Consider the following 11,833-nt stretch of genomic DNA (forward strand, 5'->3'; position numbering starts at 1 on the left):
TCCACAGTTAGCAAATATGAACACATGGCTCCATTGTTCAGTAAATATTGGCAGTGCTGCTCAATCTTCTCCCCAAAAAAACAACAAAAAGATAACATGGCTTAAAGCATCAGCAAGAAGTAGTGGTGGCAGATTTTCTTTCAATTTTAGTTAGTTATAATGTATAAAATTAGAAGAAGATTAAAAGAAATTACAATTACACAAAAACACAGTTTCCATTTCCATTATCTTTATGGGGAAGAAATGTAAATTCATTATGTATAATATAATATTCAGAGTGATAAAGCATTGATTTTCAAAGGTATTTATGATATTGTTTTGTCTGTCACTGTGATTATTTAGCTGTCTATCACAGTATTGTTTTTTTTTATTTGACTACTAAATCTTGCATTTGCTCTGTCTACACAGTTACCTGAAGCGCTTTAAGGTGATGAAACCCAAGGTCCTGAGGAGCTGGTGTAGGCAAATCCTGAAGGGCCTTCACTTCCTTCACACCAGGACTCCTCCAATAGTCCACCGGGACCTCAAATGTGATAACATCTTCATAACAGGCCCCACGGGATCTGTCAAGATAGGTGATCTGGGCCTGGCCACTCTTATGAGGACCTCCTTTGCCAAGAGTGTCATAGGTAGGTACATAAGTAGTTATATGTAGTACATATACAGTGTAGTATATATACACATATAATATAAATACACATTGCTCTGCATTCAGCACTGTTACGTTTTTTACAAAGGGCCACAGCTGCCTAGGCGTATAGATTATTATTGGCAGAGTCACTCTAAAATGTATATGGGCGACACTTAATGTAAACAAAGGCCACTGATTAGATGTCAGCTCTGTGAGCCAACTTAAGCAGTGCACTGAGAGTGCCATTTAGCTCAATAAAGTTTAGCTCAGTTAGCAAGAACAGTTTCCAGGAAGATTGTTATCAGTGTTTCAAGTGAATTTCAATTTTTCCATTGACTTTGTGGCTTTAGTGCTCTGTGAACAGTGTTAAGTGACAGTAAATATAGATTGTAAACAGTGATAGTGATGAAGTAACATTTAGCTGTTCTGCTTGTTATTGACTGGGATCCGCCATCTGATCTTAACAGGAACCCCGGAGTTCATGGCTCCTGAGATGTATGAAGAGCATTATGATGAGTCTGTGGATGTCTACGCCTTTGGGATGTGTATGCTGGAGATGGCTACTTCAGAATACCCCTACTCTGAGTGCCAAAATGCTGCTCAGATCTATCGCAAAGTCACAAGTGTGAGTCTCTTTGACTGCGTGACTCTCATACAAACTCAGCATATTTGTGGTGATGACATGTATAGGCCTAATTAGGGCCTGAGCCCCAAAGGGGCGAAGATCCTCTTGTATCTGTTCTGTTTCTTTCTTTCTTTCTTTCTTTCTTCTTTCTTTATTAATCCGCCACTTCAACCCTAAATCCCTAAACATGCTCAAAAACTCACCAAATTTTGCAAGCACATCAGGTCTGGTGAAAAATTTGATAAAATGTAAAAATTATCCCCAAAGTGCCAAAATGTCCTCTACAGCACCACCTATGTCACTAAAATGGCCGCCACGGCCCGTAGGAATGTCGTAGAGAGATCGAACCAAAACTCAATTATTCGTCTCATCAAGACCTTTTTGACCATTTGCTGATACCCCTGACCTAAATCCAACAGGAAGTCCACAATTCACCCATGAAAGTATGACTTTGTGCCAATTTTGGACCTTGAATAAACGCTATCTCCTCCTTCAAACTTTAATACATGACTTATCACACTGTGCTGAACAAAAGTTATTAAAAACTTACTTGAACGGTTTAGATCTAGTAAGCCCCAAAAGTTGGAGTGCCACATCGCACCTTACAATGTAAACCAATGGAGAGGCAATCTCTGGGCATGGACTTTGTGCCAAACTGGGGCGTCTGACGTCTAAACTATAAGTCTGACCACTTTCAAACCTGTATCAATGGATTCGCAACAAAAATTCCTACTAAAATATTATTTTCAATGTAAGATTTGGCCATAGTCATGGGATTTATGAAGATATTTCCACTAGAGGACTGCTCTGAAATCCTTCTCTCCAGCTAAGAGGGAGAAGGAGGGAAGAAAATGGGGGGATGGGTGTCACGGTTAAATGGAGCTCATTTTTGAAGGATACAGCAGAAAGGTTTATATACATACAGTACATTATATACAAACTTTGTATGAAGTTTGGTGTTATTATCATTTATTTTACAATAATTACGAGTCTCACATGTATAATTCAGTAGTGGGGAAGGGAAAAAATGGAGTGAGAGTGACAGTTTAGTGATAAAGTGCTGCAGAAAAATAAAATCGAAACTAAAATTTGTAGCTCTGTACTGCAGTTTTTCCTTTATTAGGGCTCAAGCACCTAGCGGTTCGCTCACACTCTCCATTCAAATATATGAGTATCTTTCTGTGTCCAGCTGCAGTTACTTATTGTCTCTGCACATCTGACAGCAGTGTTCAATGCTTACTTTTTTGTCAAGGAGTACATGTGTTCCTAAATGAAAAAAATTAGGAGCACACATAGAAATTTAGGAGCACACTAAAAAATGTTCAAGTAACTGTTTATTAAAGACAACAATTTATCACATACATATTTAAATGCTTTGTGTGTGTGTGTATGTAAATCAAAATTTATGTTCTCTTCAGGGGTGCTTGATTATGGCAAAAAGCATAATCACAATTATTTTTGCTCAATATTGACATCACAGTTATTTAACACAATTACTTTTTATTACTTTACTTTTCATTTTTGGTGATTGCCGATATATGCACATATTTTTTCCCACTTGGCTGAGGAAACTATTACACATGCAAGCATAGATTGTACTAAGTATGATCAAAAAAGACAATATATGAGGGAAGAACTCAGGAGGACTAGAGTTCTGGAGCTCAGCATTAAAACTTTAATGAACCTGCCAAGTGGGTGGAGTAGCAGGTTTTTGTTGTTTTTTTGAGTTTATTAGACAGACAGGATTGATGTGTAGGATTTAATATTTGGTCTACAGTCCGAAGCGGAGGGTGGCAGTAATGTGCCTAATATGCTATAATTTAGCTATCGTTGAAGCGTGTGGCCGTGGCGTGGCGTTGAGTTTTGATGTTTCGCCATGACAGAGAAAGTTACTATAACTTTAGTGCAAATGCTCCAGTCTGCACCAAACTTTGCATGTTTGATAAGACTCTCAGCCTGAACACGCCCTCATGACAATATTCAGTCAATGATGCAAACTGGCTGAATAGTGCCCCCCATGAAATTGCAGCAAAGCAGCCCCAGCAGCAGGCAAAATAGTGGACAAAGGAAGTGATGTTTATCTTCTTCTTGCACTGTCTGAAAACAGCTCAGGTCTGAAGACATCTACATGCCCATGACAGAAGCCCTTCGACTGCGCTGCAGCCCGATGTGCGCAGAGGCGCGAGGGCCCGTTCAATGCTGCTTGCAGCTTTAATACATTATTAGTTCATTTAAATGTAATCCCAACCCAAAATTGCCATCAATGATTTTATACAACATCCCAAAAATTAATTCCATCATTTCCCATTTCCTTTCCTGCAGGGTATAAAACCAGCAAGCTTTGATAAAGTGAATGACCCAGAGATCAAAGAAATCATTGAAGGCTGCATTCGTCAGAACAAGAGCCAGAGGTAAGCAGGTTTTTACATTCATAACATGACATACTGCGCTGTGTCATGCAGAGTTGCTGATCAGGCCATCATGAAACATCCTGGTGCCTGTTTCACCATCACCTTCTTTTCTTGTCTTTCCCTCGACAGACTCTCCATCCGAGACCTCCTGAACCACGCATTCTTTGGGGAGGACACAGGGGTCCGAGTGGAGCTTGCAGAGGAAGACACGGGCACCCAGGACTGTCTGGCTCTACGGATTTGGGTTGAAGAGCCCAAAAAGCTGAAGGGGAAACACAAAGATAACGAGGCTATCGAGTTCAGCTATGACCTGGAGAATGATAGTGCTGAGGAAGTGGCTCTAGAGATGGTGAGACACAGGGACCACTCATGCTTGACTTGTGGAAAAGGGGTTCATGAGTGTCAGATATGGGATAGGGCAGAGTGGGAAAAGTCTTTGATGCTTTAAAGCTTAAAGGAAGATCAGGTGAGGGAAATCCTTCAGCTCATTTATCAGCCATTTCAAGGTACTCTTACCTCTGACCTAGTTTCCCTCAGCCTACCTCTAGTCATTAATTAATTATCTCTCTCTCTTTCCTTCTCGCTCTTTCTCTCTCTCGCTCCCTTATCACAGGTGAAGTCGGGCTTCTTCCATGAGAGTGATGCCAAGGTGGTGGGGAAATCCATCCGGGACAGAGTAAATCAGATCAAAAAGTCACGGGAGCGCCGACAGCAGCAGCTGCTCCAACAGCAGCAGGGCTTTGAAGAAAGAAGAGACTCCACTCTCACCTCCTACACCTTTCCCCATCCATCCTGCCCGTCCTCACTGGGGCCAGGAGCACCTGGACAGACAGGAGGAGGAGGAGGAGGAGGAGGGGGAGGAGGAGGGGGAGGAGGAGGAGGAGGAGGAGGAGGAGGGCAGGAATCTGAGGAGCTACCTGAAGTGGACCAGCATGTCAGGCAGCAACATATTCTCAGTGGGACAACCCTCAGTCTGCCAGGTAGAGTATACACCCTCATCATATGTTTCATATGCCAGCAGCACATGGTGAGTTAATAGTAATGAATCATTACTACATAATTGATAAAGTGGAAGTTAGAATGAACGAATGTAAATTACTTTACATTTTACACTCTATTTTTTTTTAATGTCTCTCACTCAGAAGGTGAGAGCATTGGGTCTGTCAGCTGTGAGTCTTATGCGAGTGGACAGAGTCAGGCGTACTCTCAGCAAGGGGAATCATACAGCCACTCCCAGACTACTCTCCCCCCTACTGCATCTGTACGTATATATGCTGTTTTCACCTCGTTCATAAATTATACCAAATAAATTATGAAATACTCATTATTGTTCATCATCATAATGATCACATTTTCCATTAACTCTTTTCTTGCACTTCAGAGCACTGGTGTAATCGCTCATCCTCAAATGCTCCCCATTGGTGAGAGTGGAAGTGTTCCAAATGTGCCTATTGGTCAGAGCATTAGTATGTCCAGCATGTCCGTAGGTCAAAGTGGAGGGGCGCCTGTTGGTCAGACATTTCTTCAACCCACTACCATGGTTCCACAGGTATCACCAAGTGTACCTCAACAATATTTTCAGGTGAAAAGGGTGATAATACTAACTTGAATTAAAATGAAAGCTTTATTTACACTGGGCCTATAACATTTAACGTTATTGTTTATAGAGGTAAAGTTGTGGTCCCAGTAGTTAATCACATTTTTGGTTCTTTCCCCTCAAATAACTATTTACCCAACCACAATCATTCTTATAATGCTCTGAAGTTGTCCAACTGACTGTATGCTGTAGGGTTTCCCCCAGTAAATTAGAGAAGGTGGTAAGATGTAATACACAAATAGCCTCTTCCATTAAAAATGTGGCCTTGTTGTATAAAAAGTACCTTTGCTCGTTTTACCTGAAGGCTAATATTTTACTTAATACAAGTGTTTTTTAATTTTTCTAACTTAAGCTGAGGCAGTCTGTATATCAGGTGAGGTGACCCACCTCCACTATAAAACACTGTGGGAAACCCTGCTGTATAAAATTAATTGTGATGATAATTGACCCTCCTTGCCAAAGCTTATTCTTACCTAATTTTTCTACTACTTTCTTTTTCCTCTTCCTTCCACACCAATCATCATTCTGTCATATCACCGAGCAGTCACAAACATTCCCATCAGATGCATTTCAAACTGCCACTCCCCATGGATCAATAGCCCCCTCACAGTCATATATACCTCCTGTTTCTCCACAAGCACCCATTAATGTTCTCACTACATCCATGTCAGTCAGTGATCCTGCTGGACTAGCAGGGACCATTGTGCCCCTCGCTCAGCAGACCCAACCCCCTGCCACTCCCATGCAGCTCACTGACATCATTCCCCAGGCAGCACCCCAGCAAACACAACCTCTCATGATCCCTCAGCAGACTATTGTTCAACAACAACAGATCGGGATGGATCCCCAGACCTCCACCCTTCAGCAGCAGCCGCAGCAGCAAATGGAGGCCCAGGCTACTCTGCTTGAACAACAAGTTAGTGCCACTCAGCCACCAATGGAACAGCATCAACAGATCCTCTCAACTAAAGCTGTCCAGAAACATCAACATGAGCCTCAGCAGCAGATCTATGTACAGCAGCCTGTTCCACCTGTCCAGCCAACTCCTCAGCAGCAAGTGTTACCCCCCCAAACTGGTATGGAGCAGCGAGCTATGTCATTACCACAGCCTGGGGAACATCCTCAGATGTATAATCAGCAACCAACAGGGGATCCCCGCGAGCAGACCATGATACAACCACAACTACAACAGCAGTTTCAGCAACAGCAAACTTTGTTACAACAGCAGCAGCAAGCTTTACTGCTCGAGCAACATCAGACGTATATCCAGCAACAGCTTGATCAGCAGCAACAAAAAGTACTGCTTCAACAGCAGCAGCAACAGGCCCAACTTCAACAGCAGCAGCTGGAGCAGCAGCAAGCCCTTATACACAAGCAACTGTTGGATCAACAACAGCAACAACTTCTTCAACAGCAAGAGCAGCAGCAGCAAGCTCTTGTGCAGCAAAGGCAACCACAACAAACACTTTTACAACATCAATTGGAGCAACAACAGCAGCAGCCCCCTTTACAGCAACCGCAGCAGAACCAATTATATCAACAAATTGAACAGCCCCAAGGTGGAGTACAAAAAGAACCACTGAATCAACAGCAACAAGTTTTATTGCAGCAGCAACCCCAGCAGACTCAACAGCAAAAGGAACATCAACTGCAGCAGCAAGCCTTACTCCAACAAGTGGAACAACAACAGCAACAAGCACTCTTACAACAGCATTTGCACCAACAGGCTATTTTACAGCAGCAGCAGCTACAACAGAAAGCTCAGCTACAGCAAGAGCAACAACAAGTGCAACTCAAGCAGCAGATGGAGCAGCAGCAGCAGCAAGCTATGTTGCAACAACAGTTACAACAGCAGCGACAGCAACAGGTCCTGTTACAACAACAACAAGCAGAGATATTACAGCAGCAGGTTCTGATACAACAGCAGATTCAAGAGCAGCAGCAGCAACAACAAGCAACCATCATTCAACTTCAGCAAACTGAGAAACAAGAAGCTGCCGCTATTCCACAAAGTAACAGTGAGCAGCAAATTCAACAGAAACCAACTGATATGCAGCATGTGTGTATCCCTCAACTAAACACCACCCAGTTCACCCCTCATAACCCTCTCACAGGCCAGCAAGTGATGGAGCAACAACAGCAAGCAGCATTGATCCGGCAGCAGCAAGCCTATGCTGCTCAGCCTCAGCACCACACCTCTGTAATGGAACCTCACATCCCAGTTGGAGCTCCAGCCAGCACTGAAGTGATTCAGCACCAAACTCAAATTGTCTCCCAGACCCAGGTCCCCATGGCCATTCAGACTGCTCAGATCCCTGTTCAGACATCTGGTGTTATCCCAACTCAAGTCCTTACCCAGCAAGGACAATGTGAGGCTCTTCCCCAGAACCCAGGCCAGATCCCAGTCCAGTATATAGCCCAGTCCACAGCCCAAGTAGCTCAGGCTATGATTGAGGCCCAAGTCACTCCTCCAGCGGCAATGATCCAAGGACAGACTCAAGCCATCCAGACCCAGAAGATTCCTTTACAGACTAGTTATCCTGGCCCTGCTACTCCCACACAGAGCCAGGTGACTGCTCAGCCATTAATACAAACTCAGCCTCTGCACCCAACAATTAGTCAGTCCCAACCACCACATGGCCAGGGCTCAACTGTAGACATTCAGATGCTGGGCCAACAAAGCCAAGCTACTATCCAGCCTCCAGCTGCAATTGCCTCAAATCCCAGTCAGATCCAACATGAAACTCCAGTTCATCAAAATGCTCAAATGCAAGGGCTCCTGCAGCCCCAGCTCCAGCAACAAACTCAAAGCCAACCACTTAGCCAGGTGCAGGCTCAGGCTGCCGCTGGCCTTTTAACCTCTCAGTATGTCCCTCAGCCTACCCACCAAGCTATTCCATCTTTACAACAGGATGTAACTCATATTACACAACAACAACAACAACAACAGCAGCAGCAGCAGCAGCAGCAGCAGCAACAGCCAGTGCTGCAGTATCAGCAGATGATTATGTCTCCTGGCTCAGCTAAAACAGCCAGTCTCAGTTCTGTAATGGACCCTGCAAACTTCGTTGCCACTCCTCAACCTGTGCAGCAGGCCGGACAAGCCAATATTCCAGTCCAAACAGGACTACATCCAGTTGTTCAGCCCCAGCAGCAGCCCTTAGGAAGCACTGCTGACCCTACAGCAATTCAGAATATCTCCCAGCCTGCTATGCCTCAGTCTGTTGAGCAATACCAGCAACAGCTACAGAAGCTTACTCAAGCACAGCAACCACTAGCTCCACCACCTTCACAGCAACAGTTGCCTTTACTGACTCAAATTCCAGCGCAGCCCATCCCAACTCCCATCCAGCAACCACTTCCTCTACAGCAGGCTTTGATACCCGTTGATGAGAGTCAGCTGCCCCCACAGTATCAACCTGTGTCACATCTGGTAACCCATCCTCCTGCACAGATAGCCCCCAGTAATGTGGCTGAGCATCAGTCCCAGCCCAGGATCCTGCCCCTCTGTAGTCATGTAGTGGGAGGCGCGCCACCTTCTCCGCAGCACCAGACAAAGCAGATGCTGCCAGCACACACACACACACAAACCAGCATTCAGGCCCAAACACACACCCAGACACAGACACACGTTCAGACCCAGGCTCACTCTCATACACAGACACACGCTGAGACACCAATTGCTGAACAGCCTGTTTTGCCCCTTGCTGTCTTTCCTGCACAACAAATACCCCTCAGCCCCTCTCACACCTCATGCCCCCCAACATCACTACCAACCCTAACATCCCACCATCTTGCTGCCACCCCTGCTCCAGAGCTGCCTACATCTCCGCCAGCGGCCCAGGTAACCTTACCAGGGCAGGCCGACTTTATACCTACCTCCCCTCCGCCTGTCACCACTCTAGAGTCGCTTGATTCTAATGCCCCCAAACTGCCCCAAGCCTCGCTACAAGACTGCGACCTTTCCCTGCTGGGCATTGCTCAGGTACAGGAAGAATGAAAGTTGGTTGTAATAATTAAGAAGTAATTTCACTTTGCTGATATACTGGGAGAATGAATGAAAATACTGCTATCTAATTATTTGAAAAAGCCTTTTTGATTCAAACTAACAAGTTTTAATTCTTTAAGAAATTAATATATCCATCAGTACATTTGTTATATAGTAATATTATCCATAATTACATTATAGTGTCACTTGCATCTGATGTTGCTGATGGTTTTTTGTGTGTGTTTTTTCTCTGTGTTCCTGTGGACTTCTTTGTGTCTGTATCCATGTTACTCTACAGGATTGTCCATACCTGTCAAGTACAGAACGTCATTCTTCGTCAGGGTATGTCTGATATCATTACTGTCTGAACCTAGCTCCATTTACCAGTAACTAGTGCAGTGACCGTTCAAAACAGAGCTGTGCACTAATTCAGGGTTATCATCAGGACCGGCTCTAGATAACAGGGGACCCTAGGCAAGATTTTCTTTGGGGGCCCTCCTTACTTTGCCTGGAGCCGAGAATTATGAAATAAAACTATAAACTATATATATAGTTTGGGGGTTTATAGTCAGAAAATCTAAATTATTTGAAAATAAAATACATTACAGAGAGCTTTTTAAAAATGTGCATCTTAAAATAAAGTGGATCGATCATACTGGGCTCTTAGATCATTAATTTTCTGTGCCTTCAATACGGATTTGAGTGGGTATGTTTGCTCAAAAGATTTGTGCTTTGTTTCGTAGTGGCGCTTCACATTGCTGCTTTTAATAATTGCCACAGTCTTGGAACATATGAGACATACTGGTTTTGAACTGGCCATTCTTGATGAAAAGCTCTGTTTTCGCTGTCTACACTTCTCTCTTTAGAGCACGCCATGTGAAACTACTTTTTTCTGACTTGCTTATTTCTCCGACTGTAGTCTCTCGTCTCGTCTCTCCCCCTGTGTGTGTGCATAGATTGTGTATGTGTATCTTGAGTTGCAATGCTTATTGAAGTGCACAGATTTAATTGGCTGAGTAGCATCATGGGAGATGATTTACAACACATGCATTTGGTCTGTGAGTTTCCTGGGCCGCTAAACCAGTACCGTAAAGGCTAGAAAAGCTGTGTTGGTTAAAACAGAAATGCTCTGCCAAATTTAATGATTCTCAATAAATTATCAAACAACTTCACACTCGACACTGCACTTCCTTGGGTCCTCAGCAATACACCTGCCAAGTGTGAAATTGATGGGCTGAACAGTTGTCGAGAAAAGCGAAGGACAAACAGACATACAGACAGAGACTCCTTCCTTTATAGTTAGATAATAGGTGCATGTCTTGCAGTATGTCCATCCATCATATGAGTCCTGATACTGGGGGATTCTATACGCCTTAATGTAAAGGCACCTTAACGAGCCAAAAAATAGTGAAAAAATGTGGCTTAATGACATTTTCTCCGAGTGAAAACCTTTGCACCTATGCAGTCGCATTATGTGTTAAGTGTCGTATTCTGGGTATCTGTCGTTTACAGGACAATGTGTAACCACTCTACTATCTTACCACCCACAGGTCTGTGCCAGCGAATGGAGAAGAAACTTTTCAGCTCTTGGCCAATGGGAAATTAGAGAAATTAAAGACTGCGAGGAGATCTTCTTGTCAGAGGCCTGAAAAAGTTTCACATCAGTTTCAACTGAGTATGCTCCAGGTGAAAAAACAGCAACAAATGACAAACCACAGTAATACATTAATGTATACTAATAGATTTGGAATAGGACAAGTATATAATGATATTTATAATGTCCTCCCTAGGTGTCCGGCAGTGGGGACAATATGGTGGAATGCCAGTTGGAGACCCATAGCAACAAGATGGTGACATTTAAATTTGACATTGAAGGGGATGCACCTGAGGACATAGCAGATTACATGGTAGACTGATCATGCATTACCATAGTCTGCATGATTTGATAAAAAACAAATTAGTCCATGTCTTAATAATTGCTGATTTGGCTGCATTTTGTTTGTAGGTGGAGGAGGACTTTGTCCTTGATGTGGAGAAAGAGATGTTTGTTGAGGAGCTTAGAGCCATAGTAAAGAAAGCCCAGGAAATTCTTCAAACACATTCACAGGCATGTTGATTTCCACATTGCCATGGTTTATATTCTCTCCTCTCTTATGTTTATGTTGTGCTTGAACTTGAGTCTTTTATTTCCTTATTAAGACTGGATCCACAGACCAGTTGCATGTGAGCACTCCCACTAGCTCTACAAGTGAGTATGGATATCTTTTGTTATTCGGAAAAAAGATGGCACTACAAAAAGAGAAAATGCTAACTATCTTTGTGATTTCTCAGTGGACTCAGTGCCCCATTCCTCCCCAGTGGGACGCTGGCGTTTCTTCATCAACCAGACCATCCGACACAGAGACTCTCTTTCTAGTCAGGGAGCAGCCACGCCACCACCTACTACAGAGACAAGGATACCCCAGTCCCCAAAAACAGAGAAAGGTGAGCTCTATCCAGATTGATTATATTGCTATGGCTTATTAACATGACTGATTTGGCTGCATAACAGAAACTAACTGTGTTCATTTCTGTGGCTGTA

General features: G+C 43.6%; 1 protein-coding gene across 6 annotated transcripts in view; it reads left to right on the forward strand.

Moving 5' to 3' along the window:
• The window catches only part of si:dkey-151g10.3 (serine/threonine-protein kinase WNK3), a 40,117-nt gene that overhangs the window by 18,937 nt on the left and 9,347 nt on the right, over positions 1–11,833 (forward strand). For all 6 annotated transcript variants that reach the window (XM_042408456.1, XM_042408453.1, XM_042408454.1 and 3 more), the window contains exons 4-17: positions 409–629; positions 1,099–1,256; positions 3,579–3,667; positions 3,797–4,016; positions 4,281–4,647; positions 4,810–4,928; positions 5,049–5,249; positions 5,809–9,249; positions 9,551–9,594; positions 10,803–10,938; positions 11,043–11,159; positions 11,258–11,359; positions 11,452–11,500; positions 11,584–11,736. In XM_042408456.1, the coding sequence (XP_042264390.1) occupies positions 409–629; positions 1,099–1,256; positions 3,579–3,667; positions 3,797–4,016; positions 4,281–4,647; positions 4,810–4,928; positions 5,049–5,249; positions 5,809–9,249; positions 9,551–9,594; positions 10,803–10,938; positions 11,043–11,159; positions 11,258–11,359; positions 11,452–11,500; positions 11,584–11,736 (5,417 nt within the window). The remainder of the gene's footprint in view (positions 1–408; positions 630–1,098; positions 1,257–3,578; positions 3,668–3,796; positions 4,017–4,280; positions 4,648–4,809; positions 4,929–5,048; positions 5,250–5,808; positions 9,250–9,550; positions 9,595–10,802; positions 10,939–11,042; positions 11,160–11,257; positions 11,360–11,451; positions 11,501–11,583; positions 11,737–11,833) is intronic.

This window comes from Thunnus maccoyii, chromosome 4 (assembly GCF_910596095.1).
Source record: "Thunnus maccoyii chromosome 4, fThuMac1.1, whole genome shotgun sequence".
In the NCBI taxonomy this organism is placed as follows: domain Eukaryota; kingdom Metazoa; phylum Chordata; class Actinopteri; order Scombriformes; family Scombridae; genus Thunnus; species Thunnus maccoyii.